Here is a 23651-nt window from a genome sequence, read left to right as displayed (position 1 = left end):
AAGATTATTGGGGTAAACAAGAGTACAGAATTCAGAGCACAAATAGATCGGCCATTATCTTATTGCATGGCGAAGCCAGTTCAAGGGGTCAAATGGTACACTTCAGCTCCTAGTTCATATGTTTGTATCTGCTTGACAAGTGCCACCATCAGCTGGGATCATAACAATATGTATTGGTCTTAAATGCAATAGCAAAGTAGCATTACTCAATTTCTATTGCTTTTATAATAATTAATCAGAGGAGGAAGTTCAAAACTCACAATAATGTGGGCAATTTATGTGGGCAGAAAATGGGCTGATTTAATTGTGTATTAATGCAATACTGGTATGATTACATGAAAAATAAAGACATCCTGCCAATAAATGTTTCTAAAAATGCTTGGAATCAGGTTGAAAGACATCCATAAGGTTAAGTGGGCTTCACAATTCACTTTGAATTGCTGTCAAGGCTGGTGCTATATTATTCCCACCCATAGTTCGCCAAAGAATGTAATGTTGGAATTTTCATTTATTTCAACCCAATTTGAAAATCTTAAATGAATTTGAAATGACATTACATTGTTAGTCGAGACCTCTGGATGACTATTCCAATAACATATCCATTACTATCCTCTGTTTAATAAACCCACATGCTTAATCAATGCAGAATGCAATTAAATTAGCCAGTAAATCGTGTGAACTGCACACCCTTAAGGCAACAAAACTAGTCAGAAGAAGTCATGATTGGATTGAATGTTCTGGGTAGATTGCACCTCAGGTCCTGTGTGCAAATTTGATCACCTAGATAATTCCACAGTAGTGTCAAATGACTCGGAATCTTTTGAGAAACAATTTGACACTGAATTGGAGGGACTTTAGATTCTTTCTGTGTGATGAATTAAGAAGCTTGGAACGGTTGCAACGATTTTGTAATCTGTGACAGTTATTTCTTCAAACACAAACTTTGGACAAAGTCATATTTGAAATTAAATTGGATTTATTTATTACACATAACTGTAAAGTATTATTCTGTGAACATATTTATATACCAGCAATGTAATGCATCAGCATTTTTTAAACAAGTTAAAACATTTTTAGAATCGTTAAATGAAAAAGTGACATATTTAATAAGTAAGTTTCATCCAAAAATATTCACACTCATTATTTCTCAGTTATTTAGTCATAATTAATAAAGAATTTAGATGTCTAGTAAAGGCAGATCTTCGTTAATTGTTATGAAATTGTGCATGATCTCGAGTTTACAGGACAGTCCACTGGTGCACAGTCAGCTGGCAACTTAGGAATTCCATCTAATATCTTCAGGTTTGGCAATAAACAGAACACTCTGGAAATAATGAAATATTCATTCTTAAGCATTTCAAATAAACTTAATTTTTTTCCCCTCAATGCATAACTTCATCATTTTAATCTGTCAGTTGGAAAACACCATTTGATTTTGTAAATATTACGTGGGATCTTGTAAGAGTTAATTGGTTGTCATTGATGAAATGGAAAAAGAGGGAGTATAAAATGATTAGTTTAATTTCAGTTCAGGCCTGAGAAACTGACTCTAGCATGCAAGTGCTCACTCAGTTGCAAGTCTATTACAAAATAGGTCTCCAAATGGGTGTTAAGCTTTCTAGTTGTGTGTACAAATGACCTCACTCTCATTAAACAGAGCATTAAGAAAATGACAACCATCATACTTCTCAAATATTTGATCATGTGCAATCTCTGAAAAAAAAGATAAATCATTAACATATCTTGGGCCCTAAAATAATATCTAACCAAGTTCCAAATGAGTTAGTTGTGTTTCTGTTCTGCTGAAACCTGAACTGGAATAATATTATGGCACAATTTGTGTCAATATCAAAATTAAAATGCTTGATGCAGTTCCCAGTCAACTCAATATAGGCTGGCCCCTAGTATTTTATCATGAGCAGCTGGGGAACCTCATTATATGAGGGCAGGGACTAGCAGGCCACTGCGGAATTTAAAATGGGGAAGCCACTTCAAGGTGCTAACTCAGGTAGAGGTATTTTCTAATAAAACTGTTCTGTTATTATCCACCTCTGGAGTAGGTAGGGCTTGATCTCAGTCCTCTTGGCTCTTCCTTTGTACAAAGTACACCACTAATTTGATATAGAGATTTCCAACAGCCTGCCTTTTCACCCTTACTCCTGGCTTAGAGGATTGCAGCCCCTGGCCAATCAAACTGGCTTTTCTGAATTATTAACACACTAACACGCAATAATTTGATAAGTGGGCAATTAACCCTGCTTTCTCAGATGCTTAATAAATTCCTAAATTCAGTTTGTAGCTGACTCAACTGCTTCTAGTAATGATGAGGCTCCTGGGGGAAGAAATTTACCACAAAACAGTGCAAAATCTGAAAGCAGCAAAGTTGTCTGTGACCCAAAGTAGGTGTTTAATTTGGAAAATATTAAGCAAACAATGAGCTCACAAGACTGCATAAGAAGTCATTTCTGATTGCAATTTCTGATGAAGCATGTAACATTTAGCTAAGAATCAAGGACTTTACCCATTGTTGCAGAATCTCTCTCTCCACTGTTCCTCAGGTCCTGGAATTCACACTCAATGATCTCAGCCACTAAAACTTACTTCAAAAAATGACATGTCCTGCAATGCCATCACTGTACGGTCAGACCCCAGGCCACCTCCCCAAACTGGGGATCCCAGACCACCATCCCCAAAGATGATAATGCAGTTTCACAGTGATTCTGCTTGATATAACACATGAACTGCAAAATTAGATAGTGCTATAGAAACCAAAGTTCTGGTGTCTTTGGCTGCTTTTGGGTTGGTTCATGTGACCCACCCCCATGTGAGGAAGGAGGTCTTATTTGAGCATTCCATGCATGCCTGAAAATATCCAAATTGATATAATTTTGACATCAAAATGCCATCTGGATGACTATTCCAATAACATATCCATTACTATTCTCTGTTTAATGAAGCCACATGCTTAATCAATGCAGAATGCAATTAAATTAGCCAGTAAATTGTGTGAACTGCACACCCTTAAGGCAACAAAACTAGTCAGAAGAAGTCATGAATGGATTGAATGTTCTGGGTAGATTGCACCTCAGGTCCTGTGTGCAAATTTGATCACCTAGATAATTCTACAGTAGTGTCAAATGACTTGGAATCTTGGAATAATTTTGACATCAAAATGCCATACCATCTAATTTGATGCACAATTTACAAACTTGGACAATGCAGGCCCACTCAATGTACCCTTTTGTCACTCACGAAAGACTAAGCATTACCTGCAAGGTAGGTCCATCACCAAGGTGACTTATAAACAACAGACATAACTGCTGGTAAGATTATTTTGAATAACCATTTCTTGCATTTCATAGATTGTACTTGCGGGTACTGTGTTGAGTTGCTGGATTTGACAGAGAGTATGGCAGGAACATTATCATCATTGGCAACATGATCAGTGATATCAAATGGCATGTTACAGCCAAAGCTTAGATTTGGAAAACCCTCCCATAAAACTCAGGAGATGCAGCTCTCTATGTCCTCCAGTATACTGCTTCTGGTAGTTTAGGATGACCTTGACCTTGAAGTGAAATTGCACAGTGTCTGTGTTTGGTTTGCAATCTTTCTCTGCATTGCCTCCCACAGTTGAAAAGCTGCATTTATGTGGAAGTGTGTCTGGAAATTATGCGTAGGTCCTGAGTGCCAGGGGCCACGAATGATGTGGAAGGAGGACTGATAGAGTATCTGTGATTCTGCACTGCTTGATTTTCTGCAATTGATGATAGCTATGTTTTCCATGTTATACTAAAGGAGAACATTACTGGTATTCAATCATACTTATCCATTTGCTAACGATGCTTATGATGCATGAAATACTTGTGCACAATGTGTTCGGATATTTTGATATAATAAATGATGCATAGACTGTATTAACATAGTACATCCCAATGACCCATGCTGTCTTTGGATGATCAATGCATTCCCAGAACTTTTTCTCAATGAATTACACCATGCGCTGCTCATGTTAAAAGGCAAACACTTGTTCTTAAATTGTTACCATATGTCGCTTTCTTTTCCCGAACGTTCATTATCAGGTACCATTAAATATGACACTATGAATTATCAGTGAAGGTTGACATGCTACTTTGTAATGAATCATTAATGAAGAGAATTCATATTATTCTGATCAGAGTGAAACCATGAAAAATGATTGCTTGACACAAGAAAAAAGTCATTTTAATTTGTGAAAATTGTCAAAATTGCATTCAAATTGCAGAACTTCCTCTAAACATCCTCTCAGCTCCTCCTAGTGGCTTATCAAAGACACTACTACTGCATCAAGACAAAATTCTTGTAGAAAGATTATCCAGAAAGTGGTGTTATGACTCAGATAACAGTTCAATTATCTGATTGCCAAAGCACCGGAAACAAAATAACAAGAAATCATTTCCATTAGGGACTTCACACCTGATGCGTGCAAACCATAAGATGAATATGTTCAAACTGAAATTCGGAAAACTTAGGTCTCATAGTTCTCCAAAGCTGTTCCCAGAATGCCACAACAATGTTTTCTGGAAGTGCTACAGAAAATCCACCTCTGTTTGAAAAGGAGATTTCTCCCACACTTTCTCAAAAAACAACCATGGTTGAGGAGGAACAATTCCACGGACATTCCAATCTTACACGAGAATGCATTATATATTGGTGGTGTGTAGATATCAATATCAAAATGCAAGCAAGCTTTGAGTTTTCTTACAAAGATGCAGAAATCCCTAATGGTGAGAAAATGGGCAGTGCAGATGGTTGTGTAACTTGCGTTTGCAATCTGACCATTGTTCTCTAAAGGTATTGACCATAAAGTGATATCTGGTTTATACAGTAATGGTTAATACTGAGGACTACCAATAACGCTACCCATTGTGATAATTTCATATGAACTTACAGGAAGAATGACTTTGGATCTCGAAGAATTGAGGCACAACATCCGGTCTTCTTCTATGTCTCTCTAACATATAATTAACCATAATTTGTCAAAACAAAAGACTCTTCTAGACCAGGAAGTGGTTCTTCTCTACCACACATGACTCAGTATCTCCTCTGCTTTCCTTACACCTAAAGAGGATGGTAGCAGCAACATTCACCATGAGCAGCAGCTCATTCAGTGCAGTGATCTGCCACATCATGCAACATACTATGCAGTATTTCGGATTTGATTTAACTGTTCATGCAACACATAGTTGGCAGTGCTGTGAGATCTTCATCTCAAATAAGGTCACCTGCTCATAGACCGCAGCAACAAAAGTTACAGAAGTAATCCTCATAGCAATTCTCAACAAGGAAGAATACTCCAGGGAATGGCAAAAGTATTTCACAGCTGGTAAAAGATGTGCTGCTATAGGAGGATTAACAACTTTTCGGAGAAGGAGAATTAATAAATCTGAAGAGGGTCCTGTGGTGACAGCAGTCCTGCATTGGAATCAACAGTGAGGCAACAGACAGTAGAGATTCCATCAGTAAAGTTTAAAATCCCTGCTGGTCAGGGTAGGCTTTAAAGAAAATGCAGCAATCCAGACTACAAAGCGAGAAGTAAAAACAATTACATGAATGAGCATGGCTGTCATAGCAAGCACACATCACAAGGCACTTTGGTATGAACAAGGCAGAGGAGTGGGTGGTCAATCATTCTCTAATCCCATTACTCCATTGGTCACAACATACATTTAATTGATTTAACCAGTTCTTAGTACAGCCAATCGTATGTTTTCCCTGTAGTAGACTTAAAATAAAATGATCCAATACCCAGGTTCCCTTATTGAATTAGTTAACATACATGGGTTGCAATATGAAAGCAGACATGCTTACACTTCTAAATAACCCAAAACAAACATACAAATAACACATCAGGTTAGGTTGAGGTGGGGTTGTTTTGGAGTGGTTGGTGGTGAGAAACAGATTTTTCACTTTCTGTGGAGAGATTCAATTCATAAACACAAAATATTTTGCCTTCAAGAGCCAGAAATATGAGGTTTCAGGCTTTTATATTGCTACCAGTCAATTATCTGCCAACAAAGGTCATGTTTTGTTAGGCTGGGGACCTTTGCAGTTGCAGTCAATCAGGAAATAACAATGAACACATTCACCGGCTTCTCATATGGGAGTAGGTGGACCTGAGCTCCAGATAGCACACTGAATCCACGAGGATTTTGCTGGAAACAAAACAGTTAAAATACAAAGCTTCTTTTCTTCAAAGCTGGTCGTTACCAACTACTCAAACAATATCCAAAGTAGGCACTTCCATCTGACAGTAATAAATCCTGAAAGAGCATTCAGTAAGTAAGCAATTATCACAAGGCAGGTGATTACCAAGTAATGCAATGTCCTTTCATTTACCACTTAATAAAAAAATTATCCACAATACTTCACACTCAATTCCAAAAATTTATTAAATATGAAGTCTTCATCTCAGGAAAAGGCAACAGAAATGATATTAACTGAAGGTTGCAAATCCAGGGATACTGCAATGCCAATAATTAAGTGATAACATAGGGTAGATTAAAACCAAAGCAGAATTGGCTTAAACAGGAAAGGAAAGGTTGGAAGACTTTATTCAGGTCTTGGAATAGTTGGGAGATCCTTCGGAAGATCCACAGTAAAGGTAAGAGCCATTTGGCTAAACTATGGGGGTTAGGAATCATTCAATAAAACCATTATTAGAATAGATGTTACTTATTATAGTTGTGAACAGTAGTTTTAATACAGTATAGTCACAAGAAAAGGCAGGAAGGAGTCCTCTACCCCTGAAATGCATTTTAACCAATCAAGGGTGGAAGTAATTCATTTTAGTCATAAAAGGCAGGTATGTTCTAGTTTAGACAAGAGAAAATGACAACGTCTATTTTACATGCAAAATACAGGAACCCCTTCAGTATAGCAGCAGAATTGTAATTACTCTGAAACAAAAGTCTTTTGAACAAGCAAAACACACAACTGCATTAGGAAGACATTGCACCGGACAAATACCAGGAAGATGTACCTTCAAAGGCAGCCAACATAGAAATAGATATCTTGGAGAAAGAGAGGCTCTGAGGTACAGAATAGGTTTCAAATTGGACCTAAATCATAAACTGTAAAAGTGGATACATTATTGGACCCAGCTGATGTTGTAGCCTGCCAAAGGGTGGAAGAAGCATCAGACTGTCTTAAAAGTACTGAAAGCCTTTGGCAATTATGTCAACCGCAGACCTAATAGAATCTTTGAAAGAGCAAGATTTAATCAGAGTTCAGCATGTAGATGAATCCATAGAAGATTTTATTAGCGATAGCTACAGGTTAGTGGAAAAATGTGACTATATTGACTTCAAGTCTGAATTCATGTGAGTAAGAATTGCTGTAGAGTTGCTGATGTCATTCAGAGTTTTATTACAGTCCAAAAGAGATTTGATTATATAGAGTAAGCCATTTAAATGCTGAGTTAAACTCGGGTCCTAAAGGAACACAGATCAATTCTAAGAAGAGAAGATCAACCTTGGCATAGGTGATCAGCAGAGTCTATTCAATTCCTAAGGCACAAAACCACAAATGATGCATATGAAAAATCAATAAAGCGAGTAGGACAGGCACTAGACAGCAAACGTCCTTTTCAACGTTGTGGAACCTCACAGGCATAGATATTGTCCAGCTATTAAAACTGAATGCTTTAGCTGCCACATAATAAAGTCACAGTTAAAGAAAACAGTGCAAGCTTAGGACACAGTTTCAGGAAAAATAAACCAAGAAATCAAACTTAAAAAGAGGTTATAATGTAGAAGAACAGTCGTCAGAAGAATAAAAGGCTAAAACCATAGAATCTCTACATTATGGAAGTATGCCATTTGACCCATTAAGTCCACATCAGCACTCCAAAGACCATCCCACTCAGATTCCCCAACCACTCCCAACCCTGTAACCCTGCATTCCCATGGGTAATCCATCTGGCCTGCACATCCCTGAACACAATGGAGAAATTAACATGGCCTATCCACTTAGCCTGTACATCTACGGACTGTTGGAGGAAACTAGAGCACCTAAAGGGAACCAATGCAGACACAGAGAGAATGTGCAAATTCCACACAGACAGTCGCCCAAGTGTGGAATCGAACCCCGCTGCTGTGAGGCAGCGGTGCTAATCACTGAACAATTGTGCCACCCCACAAAATGTTCCTGGGAAAAATAGGTGTTCCAGACTTCACGTTTAGGTAAGCTGACATTCATGTCAATGGTCATCACATAATTTTTATGTTAGACAATGGGTCAAATGTCACAATATTATCATTTAGGTTAAAGAAACATTGTACAGCTAATAGCATTGCAACCATGTGGTCTAGAAGGTATAACTCTCAAGGTGAATGGTATGCTACAAAAAACTTTCTCATATAGGGGATACTAAATTGTAGAAAACCTACACTTAGTTCTCAATCAAGAATTCTCATTCCGGAGTCGGAATACATGCCTTAACTTCAATCTTAATCAAATTGTGGAAGAGGTCAAACAGTAAAAGTTGTTTAAGAGTTTATTTAAAATGTAATGAAACCTGCATACTGAACGCAGCACTACTCTGAAGAAAGGCTCTAAATCCTTATATAACAGCATACCCAGGAAGATTCTACCTGTCTTAACAAAGCAAGTTCAGAAACAACTTCCAGAAATAACAAGGATAGGCATCATTTCCCTAGTCACAAATCCAAACTAACGGTAGCTGAGCATTATTACTGTTTCTAAGATTAATTGCGCTATTGGAATTTTTGTTGACTTTACACAGCTCAACAAGATGATGATGAGAGAATCCATCCTATGTATATGGTTGAAAACAATTTACTTAAACTATCCAAACCCTGAATTTTCACAAAACGACATGCAAATCGTGGATTCCACAGATGCCACTGGATGAGCAATCGAGATTGCTTACTGTATTCTTAACTCCATTTGGGAAACTTAGTTGAACAGATTACCATTCAAGATTGTCTTATTTCAGAGATTTATCAATAGACTTTGTAAAATATTTTTTAAAGATCTTTATGGTGCCATACGTCATATGGATGACATATTGATACATGGAGATGCAGTTGAACAGCATGATCTGAGAGCGCATGTTGTCTTAAATAGCTTCTAAAACAAAAGAAACTGCATTATAATCATGAACCAAAATTCTACATGGTGTTTCTGAACACTTCAAATTCAACACGTTTTCTGCTTTCTTTTTAACTTGCTTCATGTGATGTGTAGATTTGGAAGACAATTATTGGCAATAATTTGTAATATTTCCCCAAACTTTGACAATTATTGTGTTAGAGGTTTCTGCACAATCATAATTTAAAAATGACCCTCACATTTAAACAAAGAGTGATTGAATATTTAGAATTAAGATTTTTGAAGAAAAATTAAATTGCATGTACTTGGGTCTGTACTTATCCTGAAATTGACAAGGGTTCCTTTTCAAAGTTAGTGATTCTATTGGTGTTTCTCTTAGTTTGCTGAGTCCTCTTAATGTCACTATGTTGTTTTCAGTTACTGATAAATGTTGAATTTGGGGAATTTTCGGCAGTTGTTCAAAAGACGTTAAATGATTCTTATTGAGATTAAGTTCTTTACATCTGCAGAAACAGAATAAACATATCATTTTCAGTTTGAATCTGAAAGACTGCCAAACTGTCTGTAAATTTGAGTAATCAAGGCAATAGTAGCTTAAATTTCTCAATGACAAAAGATTGAGGTAAATGCAGAAATAGAAAAATTGTAAGTTCAAGGCACTAAGGTTAGGGCAATTAAATCGTTTGCTCTTTTTTAACTGAAACCAGAATGGATAGCTTTTCAGTAAAGAACATTAGCACATGACACAGAAGTGAAACAAAGAGGTTTGTGAAGAAGGTTTATCCCGAACGTAGACAAAGCAATTGGAAGATATTTGAAATAATTCTGATAGAAGCTCCTGTGGTTAACAATGCATGCAATTTCTACAGGATTGAGGATGACTGTTGAGATGCCAGTAATATTCAAAATGTCTTAAAGGCAAAGCTAGTGATTGAAGTAATTTAAATCAGAGGCCTGTACAAATTTATCCAGGCCAAGCCCAGGATAAATGTAACCATCCCTCACCAGAAGTAAATCACCACTGATAAATATCTAAAAGTGTAAGTATGTTATGTAAAATTGCATTTTGGTTATCACTGCTAACTAGGCAGTTCCAAACAATCATGGAATTGTCAGTGGACAGAACACAATCGTGCTGCATGTTCACCCAGGGAAGCACTAAGTATTGCATCAATAGTGTGCAATTGGAGATATCTAGCATGTGATTCCATGCATTTGGAAACGGAGATGGTGGATTTCATCAAGTCAAGAAGCAGACACCCTCAGGACTTCTTTGACCTTTCTGCCCCATACATAAAATGACTAAAGGTTAACAGCAGGGCAAAATAAAAAGGGAGCCAGAAACAGAAAAAAAAATTCATATAATAGCAACACGTAGAACAGGTAACAAAAATCCTCAGATATTTCCACATAAGTACTGGAGCTATGAAAGAGGAGATGTTTAAACCTGAATAAATGGACCAGCTATGGGTTAGTAATTAAATAAAGTATTCCCTACCTTGGCAACCTGACAGAACTAAGGTCTATCAGAAAATTGTCCATCAGCTGCAGCTTTTCCACTCGAATCAATCTGTGAAGAATCTTATAAAAATTTTTCAACTGATAGGAATCACCAAGACCTTGGTATGATAGGTTTACTTCCTGCACATTGAAAATGAACATTCTTGTACATTTTTGGCAAAAGGTGCACATGTTTATCACAAGCTAAAAGAACTTGGAACACTCTTAATTTTTACTTATAATTCATAAGGTTATAAAGTGATCCTGGTCAATATGGAATAAGCTCACATGAGATAGGGCCCTAGAATTATTAACATTCAGTACAGCAAAACACAGGCCTGGATTTTCGTCTCCTAGATAAGGAATGGTTAGACAGGTAATTTCCCAGCTCCAAAAGTCTAGCCCAGAGAAAAAAGAGGAACAAAAACAAAATTGCTGGAAAAGCTCAGCAATTTTGGCAGCACCTTTGGAGGAGAAAACAGAGTTAACGTTTCGGGTCTGCTGACGCTCCCTCAGAACCGGAGAAATAGAGGCCTGGAACTTTGGGATTCGCATTCCAAGGTAGCAGGATTCCCAGGGAGTTGGGTCAGATGACCCCAGAAGGGAGTAAAAAGCTGCCAGGAATGGATGTGTCTGTCTGTCTCTGTACATTGGAACTGTATGAAGTATTAATGTAAAGGAATAAAACCAAAGATAGCCCTTTGGTCACACCATTAACAACCTCCTTCCCCCAACATATATGCCAAATTTCCCCATGTCAACTTATATAAACCCATACTCACTATCCAGACTCTGTACGCCCTCACACCCTTCAAGCCAACATTTACCGTTTTCCCTTACCCCATAAGCCTACTACCCATCATGGCAGCCTTTATTCTTTACCCATGACCCTTTATAATTCCTATGCCAACTTAGTGCTAATTCATTTTCACCACCAACCACCCTTTGCCCTTTACCTAGGATGTACATTCGCCTAGTATCCACCAGGAGAGACCTCAGGACCCATACAAAGATGTAATGGCATAAATTTCTATTGAATAACGTTCCCAATGCATTTTTGATTTCGCTAAATTAAAAACACATTCTCATTCTTAAAACACATATATGGCACTTAACGTCCTTTCATCTGAATAAGCCGTACGCAGCATACATTTCATTCAAGTGTAATAAACATTGTAATTCAAAGCGCCACATCAAAGATTCCAAAATTATTTGTAGCTGTCAATAAGTTTGAAACTGAAACTAAAATGGAAGGTACCTCACTACAACAATGGGTCCTTGTGAAATCAGTCATACTGCAGTAATCCAATAGTGAAAATCCTCAAACCAAAGCCAACAGACAGATTGAACTAGAAAGTATTTTTTTAAAAACTCAGTCGGCTTTGTTTTCAATGTGGCAGTGTTGACAGGTCCATTTGACAGGTTGACTATTCTTACATAGCATTGACAGCTATTTGACTGTCTTACACCAGATCAAAGGGTTTTAATACCTCTCCGCCATGGTACCAGCACTATCCAATAAATCCACAAGGTTCTGACCTGCTGTTACCTAATCTAAATTGTTCACTCTGACATGGCAAAAATCTGGGCCATAGCAATTATCTCAGAAAGTGAATGAAAGTGACTGAAAGTGTTGTACTATTGCTATTGTATTTTCAAAATTTGTAGGTACCAGTTTGGCTTTTGTTTGGAACTAACCAGAATCAAACAATATATAAGCAGAAACTCTTGTATCTCAAATAATTATACAACATGGAAGACCATTTGGACCACTATCCCTGTGCTGGTGTTTTGAAAGTTACTATCTCTCACATTCTAATTCAGTTTCATAACCATTGTGTAATAATGGTAAAGCTCTTGTTTTACCTGTAATGATGTTGAGAGTATGTTTGGACTAGGGAGAAAGGGCATTCAGGTTGGGTCATCTGGGGGTCAGGCCAGGAATTAGCAGAGCGGGGAGAATCAGGTCATATCTGGCAGCAGAAAATCAGGTCAGGATGAGCCAGGACTGGTGGCAGGGGTGATCTGGTTAAGACCGGTCTGGCCCAACAAAGATACAAAGGGGGTTGGGTGCTGTGATGTCAGGTCAGGTTCTGGGGGAGGCAGGTGGTCTGGGAGCTAGATGCAATTGGAATTGTGTGAGGTAAATATGGAACCTGTTGAACAGTTATTCAGCAGTTAGAACATTTTTTTTTGGTCTGTCTTTTCTTTAGTACTTGTTTTACTTAAGTTAATTGGGACCCTCCAAAGTTTCTGATGCTTTTCCATAAACAAAAAAAATCTTGGTCTTACTAGGCAGTTCTCCCAGTTTTCCAGCAATCTTTGATCCTGTGTGTCTTGGCTTTGGCTTTCCTTCCTCTCAGGTGAAGTTCTTCTGTCTTGCAAAGACAGATGCTGTTGTGGAGGGCCTTTCAACACACAAATTTCATTGAATTGACATGTTTTGTTAATTATTTTTATAGGCTAGCCTTTAAATTGTCCTATGTTTATTCACTATATTTTTCTTTATAATTGGTAAAGTTTTGTTGTATTTTCCAAAATTATTCATTTCAGTAATTTATAGGGGAATTGTGGACTGACATATCTTAGGATAAGTACAATGACTTGGGATCCTCAAAAGATCCCAGTCATCACCAGTTGAATAATATTCTCCTTTTGTATTCTTCATAGCAGAATAACCAACCTCACATTTTTAGACATTATACCCAATTTGACAATTTTTTTCCTCCTCTATTAATCCACTTATCTTTGTGTATTCTCTTCATATCTCACTCAAAACTTTTCTTAACTAACATTCTATCTCAACAATATTGATCTTCCTTCCTTTATTTCATGCTCCTCTGAAATATCAAATATCCTTAAATATTCAGATTCCAACCATTAACCACATCTCTGTAACAGCCATTATATCATACACATTTATTTATATTTGCACTATTAATTCTCCCATCTTGTTATTTGAAATAATGCAATATTCATAAAGAGCTTTTAATTCTTCTCTTTTTACTGTTGTTCCTCCTCTGATCTCATCTGCTGGAGTTCTCTCACATTTGTATGCTCTGAGCCTTCTTGTCACACTCTGGTTATGATCTACGTTTTTGCACGTGTGCTTAAATTTCCTGAACAATGAATCATGAAGAATGTTTAGAAGTGAAATTGGTCTTTGTTATCCATGCAAAATGAACAATCATTTTGTGGTCCATTTCATATCTCATTGATTATCTTTTCCACATATTCACTTTAATTGAAAGGAAATCTGATGAATTGTAAACCAGGCTGTCACTCCCCTATCACCTATTTTGTGTCACCACTGAACATCAGATTCTCACATTGCATATTTTAATGCAGGAGTTATTATTTCCAGTCAAGCAAAGTATCGTCATCAGATCTAAAATATGCCATGATCTTATACAGTGACCAAAAATGTGCAAAAACTTTTCAGGATGTGCTCAACCTATTGTAATTTGATAATCATGTAATTAACTAAAGTTGTTGGGGGTTCAATTTGGAGCATGCATATTTGAACATATCTCAGGCACATTGTTTTTTTTCTGCAGACAGAAATGGTGAGATTTGAAGATGTCGGACTTAGAACTTCATCATATTATAGGTGATGTTAAGCCGGAAGGAGATGTTCCAATTTGGGTTGCTGCTAGAGTGGGGAGGGGGGGGGGCGTGGGAAATAGAAAGTTATCATTGACACTGGTGTCCAATAGGACAGATCAGAGCCTGAAAGGAATAAACAAGGAATTGGATTTGGATCAGTGCATGTAATTTCTGTTTGACGTGTCAGAGAGGACTAGGGGGCCTAGATCGTTGGCCCAAGCTGGAAGGATTCTGAGAAGGATTCAGTGGTGATTGTGAAGTCAGTTGTAATAAGTTTTTACATTTTATTAAAGATCAGCTTAGGACTAGTTTTTTTCCTGAGCCAAACGAACATTGGAGTAAATGCCTGATTCAGACGTGGTGAGCAAATCACTTCCAGTTTGTGCTCACACTTCCTAGTCACCATTTGGGCTGTTAGGAAGCTGCATAGTGCCATAAAAATGGCTGCTACATAGCCCAATGCAAGCCCATTGTCAATCTATGTATTTTATTAAAGTAATTTATGGATTTTATATGGCCAAACCCGCAGAAACTCTTGTGCCTCTTGAAACCTGACTAATGTAATACAATTTGTTCTTTTTATTATCTTTAGGACTTGATTTTTTACAATGGTATTACCTGTTCTGATTCTTGGACAATGAAGTTGAGCACCTTTGATGTTATTTCCTTCCAACTCATGCCAAGTTCTGAACTTGAATTTATTAGATGGTAGCTTAGAAAAGAATGGCAAACAAATTTAGAGATTTACATTGTATTGCATTTGAACATTAATCAACTAGTCATGGAACCTTTGTAATTTGGTATGAAAATCTAAAGAATTAAAAGATTTCAAAAAAAAATATTCACAATTAAATTAAAATGGCGTAGTGCTTTAACTCAAAGTTTCTCATAGGTATAATTTTTCGGAGAGAAAATTGTCTTAAGATTGTAACTGAAATGGTAATGATGATATACTTCAAAATATCTGCATTACACTGAGATTAGAATCTCAAGGATTAAACCGTTGCTTGACACTTCTTCAAACAACTCTTGTAAATTAGTGAATCATGGTTTCCTTTTCACAAAATCAAGTTGACTCTGCCTGATTGCCTTAAGACTTTTTCACTGTCATGAAATAATCTCCTTAAAATATTCAAGCATTTTCTCTACGCCAGATATTATGCTAATTGGGTTGCAGCTTCTTGATCTCCGTCTCCTTCTTATATCAAATAGAGAAATAGCCATCTCTATTTTTCAGCTTGATGGGGCCTTTACAGAATCTATAGAAATTTGGAAAAATAAAACCAATATCTCAACAGCTATTTTGTTTTTAGCTTCCAAAGATAAAGTCCATTAAGACCAAGGGGATTGTTGGATTTTACTTCTAAATTTTCCTCAGTACTCTTTCTCTGGTGTTTGTAATTGTTCTATTCTCCTTAAGTTCCTTTTACATTCTGCTTCACAATTATTTCTGGGGTGTTATTTCTGTCCTGTAGAATGAAGTCACACTGCAAAATTGAACTTTTCCTAGTTGCCCATGAGCTTTTAAATCAATTTCTAGTTTCTTCCAGGAGGAAGATGCTAGTAGGTGGGAAGTATTTGGAACCATGGTATTTAGAACATAGAACATAGAACAGTACAGCACAGAACAGGCCCTTCAGCCCACAATGTTGTGCCGACCATTGATCCTCATGTATGCACCCTCAAATTTCTGTGACCATATACATGTCCAGCAGTCTCTTAAATGACCCCAATGACCTTGCTTCCACTACTGCTGCTGGCAACGCATTCCATGCTCTCGCAACTCTCTGCGTAAAGAACCTGCCTAAATATACCTAAACAGGACAGAATTCTTTCTGTCTTTTTCTTATGTTTGAGCACAACACTGCACTTTCTGAAAAGTCATCTGATGTGGTGAAACAAATTATGAAAAATGTTTCAGATGCTGGCAGAACAAGTATTAATTTTTTCCTTTAAAACTTGAGCTAAATGCCATTTAGTCATTGCAGAACATACCCATTTTGATTTCCAGTGATTTCAGTACACATAAAAAGCAGGAAGGTTTTACAGCAATACAGCAACCTGCTTTACTCGTTTATCACTTGGTTATGAAAGTGGCACTCTGATACATGCCACAAGCTGGAAAATATTTTGTTTACCTTATATCTCCTATCTTCCTTTCATTGCAAATTCTTCTGTCCCCTATTTTGATGATCCTAACTGATTATTTTACACGGTCTTCTACTTGCTGTACACTCACTTTGTTGAAATTGAAATTATTGCACCTTTCCCAGCTCTGATTTAATCCTTCCTGTGACAGGGAGGATACTAACTGTCTCAATAATCTTGTTATTTCCATTGTATATACATATAACACACAAAGATAAATCATGCTTCTAGATTATTTCTGGAGGTGCATGGGTACATGGTCAACAATCTGTATCTGATAGGTCATCATTGAGATCAGTGCTAGAGCCACAACTACTTAGTTCCATATTGATAACTTGGATGAAGAGACAATGTGTATTGTAGCAAAATTTTAAATCTTTACCCTCTCACCTTAAACCTGTGCCCTCTAGTTTTGGAGTCTCTTACCTGGTGAAAAAACCTTGGCTATTCACCTTAAACCTGTGCCCTCTAGTTTTGGAGTCTCTTACCTGGCGAAAAAACCTTGGCTATTCACCCTATCCATGCCCCTCAAGATTTTATAAACCTCTATAAGGCCATCCCTCAGCCTCCAACACACCAGAGAAAATAGCCCAAGCCTATTCAGCCTCTTCCTATTGCTCAAACCCTCCGACCCTGGTAATATCCTCGTCAATCTTTTCTGAACCCCTTCGAGCTTCACTACCAGGAGAACAGAATTGCACACATTATTCCAGTCCTGGCCTAACCAATGTCCTGTACAGCCACACCATGAGATCCCAATTCCTATACTCAATGCACTGACCAATAAAGGCAAGTGTATCAAACACCTTCCTCACTGTAACGCCTACTTGGGACTTCACTTTCCAGGAACTATGAACTTGCACTCCAAGGTCTATTTGTTCAGCAACACTCCCCAGGATTTTACCATTTAGTAATGAACCGGGCCCTGATTTGCCTTACCAAAATGCAGCACTTCACATTTATCTAGATTAAACTCCATCTGTCACTCCTCAGCCGAACGGGTGATCTGATAAAGGTTGTATTCTGAGGTAATTTTGGTGATAGCGATCACAATTCTGTTATTTTGGTGATTGTGATCACAATTCTGTTATGTTTACTTTAGTGATGGAAAGTGATAAGTGTATACCACTGGGCAAGAGTTATAGCTGGGGAAAAGGCAATTACGATGAGATTAGACAAGATTTATGGAGCATAGGATGGGGAAGGAAACTGCAGGGGATGGGCACATTAGAAATGTGGAGCTTATTCAAGGAAAAGCTCCTATGTGTCCTAGATAAGTATGTACCTGTCAGGCAGGGAGGAAGCTGTAGAGTGCGGGAGCCATGGCTTATGAAAGAAGTGAAACCTCTGGTCAAGAGGAAAAAGAAGGCTTATGTTAGGATGAGATGTGAAGGCTCGGCTAGGGCACTGGAGGGTTACAAGGTAGCCAGTAAAGACCTAAAGAGAGAGCTCAGAAGAGCCAGGAGGAGACACGTGAATTTGTTGGTGGATAGGATCAGGGTAAACACTAAGGTTTTCTATAGGTATTTAAGGAATAAAAGAATGATGAGAGTAAGATTAGGGCCAATCAAGGATAGTAGTGGGAAACTGTGTGCGGAGTCAGAGGAGATAGGGGAAGCACTAAATGAATATTTTTCGACAGTATTCACTCTAGAAAACGACAATGTTGTCAAGGAGAATACTGAGATACAGGCTACTAGACTGGGTGGGATTGAGGTTCACAAGGAAGAGGTATTAGAAATCCTACAGAGTGTGAAGATAGCTAAGTCCCCTGGGACGGATGGGATTTATCCTAGGATCCTCTGGGAAGCCAGGGAGGAGATTGCCGAGCCTTTGGCATTGATCTTTAACTCGTCATTGTCTACAGGAATAGGGCCAGACGACTGGAGGATAGCAAATGTGGTTCCCCTGTCCAAGATGGGGAGTAGAGACTACCCTGGTAATTACAGACCAGTGAGTCTTACCTCAATTGTTGGTAAAGTGCTGGAAAAGGCTCATAAGAGATAGGATTTATAATCATCTAGAAAAGAATAATTTGATTAGGGATAGTCAGCATGGTTTTGTGAAGGGTAGGTCGTGCCTCACAAACCTCATTGAGTTCTTTGAGAAGGTGAGCAAACAGGTAGATTAGAGTAAACCGGTTGATGTGGTGTATATGGATTTCAGCAAGGCGTTCGATAAGGTTCCCCACAGTAGACTATTGTACAAAATGCGGAGGAATGGGATTGTGGGAGATATAGCAGTTTGGATCAGAAATTGGCTTGCTGAAAGAAGACAGAGGGTGGTAGTTGATGGGAAATGTTCATCCTGGAGACCAGTTACTAGTGGTGTACTGCAAGGTTCGGTGTTGGGTCCACTGCTGTTTGTCATTTTTATAAATGACCTGGATGAGGGCGTAGAAGGATGGGTTAATAAATTTGCAGACGACACTAAGGTTGGTGGAGTTGTGGATAGTGATGAAGGATGCTGTAGGTTACAGAGAGACATAGAAAAGCGGCAGAGCTGGGCTGAGAGGTGGCAAATGGAGTTTAATGCGGACCAGTGTGAGGTGATACACTTTGGTAGGAGTAACCGGAAGGCAAAGTACTGGGCTAATGGAAAGATTCTTGGTAGTGTAGATGAGCAGAGAGATCTCGGTGTCCATGTACACAGATCCTTGCAAGTTACCACCCTGGTTGACAGGGCTGTTAAGAAGGCATACAGTGTTTTAGCTTTTATTAATAGAGGGATCGAGTTCCGGAACCAAGAGGTTATGCTGCAGCTGTACAAAACTCTGGTGCGGCTGCACTTGGAGTACTGCGTACAGTTCTGGTCACCGCATTATAAGAAGGATGTGGAAGCTTTGGAAAGGGTGCAGAGGAGATTTACTAGGATGTTGCCTGGTATGGAGGGAAGGTCTTACGAGGAAAGGCTGAGGGGCTTGAGGCTGTTTTCGTTAGAGAGAAGAAGGTTGAGAGGTGACTTAATTGAGACATATAAAATAATCAGAGGGTTAGATAGGGTGGATAGGGAGAGCCTTTTTCCTAGGATGGTGACGGCGAGCACGAGGGGGCATAGCTTTAAATTGAGGGCTGAGAGGTATCGGACAGATGTCAGAGGTAGTTTCTTTACTCAGGGAGTAGTCAGGGAATGGAACGCTTTGCCAGCAACGATAGTAGATTCGCCAACTTTAAGTATATTTAAGTCGTCATTGGACAAGCATATGGACGTACATGGAATAGTGTAGGTTAGATGGGCTTCAGATTGGTATGACAGGTCGGCACAACATCGCGGGCCGAAGGGCCTGTACTGTGCTGTAATGTTCTATGTTCTATGTAACCTTCTTCACTGTCCAGGACACCATCAATTTTAGTGTCATCTGCAAATTTACTAACCACACCTCCTGTATTCACATCCAAATCATTTATATAGATGACAAAAAGCAATGGCCCCAGCATTGATCTCAGCGGCACTCCACTGGTCACAGGCTTCTGGTCTGAAAAGCATCCCTTCACTACCACCCTCTGTCTCCTACCTTCGAGCCAATTTTGTGTCCAACTGGCTAGTTCTCGTTGCATTGGAACATTGTCAAATGTTAAGGAGGGGGAATGCCCGAACTCCTCTGATATTTAAACCTACACAAACCCCAATCTGTTATTACAGGAGTGGAGGTTCCCTTCTAACAGGTACCCTCAAAACATTCAAAGAAGCTCGCCTTTCCCCTTGTAATATGTTAAATTAATGGTTAAAGGAAAGGAAATCCCTGATCCATTTTTTAAATTATGTGTAACAATTTATGTATTTAAACTTAACAGTGAACAAATTAAAAGACATACTAACAAACTGAATAATTGCGCCCCCCCCCCCCCCCGCCTTATACTAACTACTCCCTAATTAAACCAAATTCTGCTGGAATACTGTTCAAATGAACAAGTTACGCTTAATAAATCCAATTGATAAGAACAAAATAAATTAAAATTTAATCACTCCAAAATCACAGAGACTGTCGTTTGGCACCTCCTGCTTTTTCCAGCCTTTCTCAGGATGACCTTCCTTTACAGATGACTTTCTATGATTGCTTCTGTGAGGGCCTTTAGCTAAACTACCATGGTACACTATAATCAGATGGGCTTTCTCTGAAACTAAAGGGTATTGTCTTATGAAAGTTGACTCTCTCTGCAAATTTTCAAAAACACTTTCTTAAATATCACCGATGATGCAACAAATTCTCACAATGTTATTGGGTTCAGGCTGTCAATGCAATCAGGTTTAAATTTGATAGATTTTTAGTTTCTAAGGGCTTTGTTGATTGACTCAATTTGAACTTGTCATCAAAATGTCAAACAATTCTGAGGCTTTGCCTTTCACCCGCAAGGCCCTTTTGCTACAAATGTTTTTATTTGAAGTACTTTCTGTTATTGCACCCTCCAGTTACTCATATGCCTACATTTTAAAAATTTCTATGCACAGACAAAACACAAATCAGTTGAAGGGACCCCAACACTGCTTTTCCCTACTGTCATTTTTACCAACAAATTATAACTTCCTGCCTTCCAATCTATAAATACTTTGCAACTTCGCAACATAAATGCCTTACTGAAGCCCATATAGACAATGTCCACCACTCTGCCTTCATCAATCCTCTTTGTTAAATCTTCAAAAAAGCCAATCAAGTCAGCGAGACTAGATTTCCCATGCACAAAGCCATGTTGACCATCCTTAATCCTTGCCTTTCTAAATGCATGTAAATCCTGTCCTTCAGACTCTCCTCCAACAACTTGGCCACTACTGATGTCAGGCTCGCTAGTCTATAGTTCCCTGGTTTTTCCTTACCACCTTTCTTAAATAATGGCACCAAATTAGCTACCCTTCGGTCTTCTGGAACCTCCCCCTTGGCCAGAAGAAACCAAGATAAGCTGATATTAAATGTGTTTGAAGTCTGTCTTTTGGGTCAAGAGGAACAAGAGTGCTCCTATAAGTAAGCCTTTGTCTTTATTTAATACCTAGCAGGATTCCCTTCCTTAACCACTCAACTTAACAGATCATAGAATTCTCTATAGTGTGAAAACAGGCCCTTTGGCCCAATAAGTCCACACTGACTCTCTATCATCTCACCCAGACCCATCCGCCTATAACCCACCTAATCTATGCATCCCTAAACACTGTGGGGAATTTAGCATGGCCAATCTACCTGGCCTGCACTTCTTTGGACCGTGGAGGAAACTGGAGCACCCAGACGAAACCCACGCAGACTTGGGGGGAATGTACACACTCCACACAGACAGTCGCCCAAGGGTGGAATTGAACCTTTGTCCTTGGTGCTATGAGACAGCAGTGTTAACCACTGGGCCACTGTGCTGCCCCAAGTAGCAGTGCTGTTCCCTTGGATTTATGGAAGTTGCACCATGATAATGTACAATGATTCCATTTGGGTTTCAGAAAAGTCTTTCTGACAGCATCGTAAATGAGGCCTGAGAATTAGAATTGCCTGTCTCACATCATCATCATAAGTGGGTTCTTACTGGCTCCAGGCCCTGTGCATTGTAATTCATGATGAGCTATAAATGGGGCTCTCGCTGAAATCCTACCCTCATCATTCTCATTACAAGCATAGCTCTTCTTTTTGCTGTCCATTGTTTGAAGCAATATTCAATGTGACCTTATAATACAATTCCTTTTTTAATGTGTTGCTAGTTTCACCTGCAAGTTTTATTATCAAATACAACCTTATTTCCGAAAGCAGATTTTATAATTTCAGTAGGTAGCCTGTTTCCAAAATAAAGTCCAAGTCTTTAACGGAAAATGCCGGAAAGTTTGGTCTGACTTTCATATGCAATATTATAATCACAACTGTACTTTAGTGATAAAATTAATAACCAGAAAATACAGCTGGAATGTCTTAAAGATCCAAATGAAATTCAGAATCAAGATATAAACTTCAGCTGAGAGGGTAACACAAAATCAGGTTTCACAAATGTTAAATTTCCATAGGTTTTTCACAGTGAAATTTGTCATTGGAAGTGTTGGTCAGAATGTTGTGGAGATGAAGTCCCACCTTCGTATTGAGGATCTCTCCATCAATTTGTGTGGCATTACTGATATGCTGAATGGGAAAAATTTTGAACCAATGTCACAACTCCAGATTAGATGCTGTGCCATCAACAGCAGAATTTTACTCAATGGCAATCTTTAATCTGACTCTAGCAATAGCACTAAACTAGAGAATCAACTCTAACCTAGTCACAAAGGCAGGAGGTCATGCCAGCAGCAGCATTAAGCATCAATCTAAAACTTAGATATCAACCTGATGAAGCTACAATGCAGGATTAATTGCATTCCAAGAATCATAAGCAGCAAGTCATTGACAGAGCTAAGCAATTCCACACCTAACATTTCAGATTGAAGCTTTGCAGTCCTAACAAACTGCCAATGAAGTCAATTAAAATAATTCACTGGTAGAGGAGACTTCACAAATATTTCATCCTCAGTGAAAGGGTTGCATAGCATTTCGTTGCAATTGATGAGGTAAAAACATTTTCAGGTAACTTCGCCAGATTTGCTGTGTGGATGATCCATCTCAAACTCCTCTGGGGTTCTCCATCATCACAGATGCCATTCCTCAACCAATTTGATACACTCCACTTGATACCAAGAATGGCTGAAGACACTGGATACTGAAAAGGCTGTGGGCCCTATCACCATTACAGCAATAGTGCAGAAGAATAATGGTCCAGGATTGGCATACCTAAGCCAACCTGTTCTGATGTGGTTACAACACTAGGATCTATGTAGCAATGAGGGAAAAAGCCCAAGTATGTCCTGTCCTCAAAAGTATGCCAAAAGCAAACCAACCAATTACCACCCCATCACCCTAACCTCAGTCACTAGCAAAGTAACATAAGATGTCATTGACAGTGCTATGAAGCAGCACTTACTTAACAACAATCTACGCATTGAAGCTCTATTTGGATTTCTCTATGTTTGCTCTGCTTGTGACGGCAATACAGTCTTGTTTCAAATATGGACAAAAAAGAATTGACTCGAGAGGGGCAGGAAGGTTGACTGTCCTTAACATCAATGCAGTATTGACTGGGTGAGAAGGGGCCCTGGGAAAATTGAAATCAATGAGAATGAAGAAGGAAAACCTCCACTGTTTGGAATTATACCTAGCAAAAGGAAAGTGGTTATTGTAATTGCATCAAACATCTCGATCTAAGTACTACACGTCAGTAGTTCCTCAAGGTAGTGTCCTAAGCCCAACTGTCTTCAGCTGATTCATTGACCTTCCCTCCATCATAAGGTCA

The 23651-nt window shown here is 38.6% G+C and overlaps 1 protein-coding gene across 1 annotated transcript in view; it reads right to left on the bottom strand.

The window, feature by feature from the left end:
- LOC125457735 (uncharacterized) overlaps positions 1–23651 on the bottom strand; it is a 40944-nt gene that overhangs the window by 4696 nt on the left and 12597 nt on the right. Inside the window, exons 3-6 of the mRNA XM_048542319.2 lie at positions 14839–14932; positions 12907–13022; positions 10613–10755; positions 9420–9617 (exon numbers count right to left, since the gene is read on the bottom strand). Coding sequence (XP_048398276.1) covers positions 9420–9617; positions 10613–10755; positions 12907–13022; positions 14839–14932 — 551 coding nt within the window. The remainder of the gene's footprint in view (positions 1–9419; positions 9618–10612; positions 10756–12906; positions 13023–14838; positions 14933–23651) is intronic.

The sequence above is a fragment of the Stegostoma tigrinum genome, chromosome 14 (genome assembly GCF_030684315.1).
Source record: "Stegostoma tigrinum isolate sSteTig4 chromosome 14, sSteTig4.hap1, whole genome shotgun sequence".
Taxonomy (NCBI): domain Eukaryota; kingdom Metazoa; phylum Chordata; class Chondrichthyes; order Orectolobiformes; family Stegostomatidae; genus Stegostoma; species Stegostoma tigrinum.
This window is presented reverse-complemented; position numbering and strand designations above follow the sequence as displayed.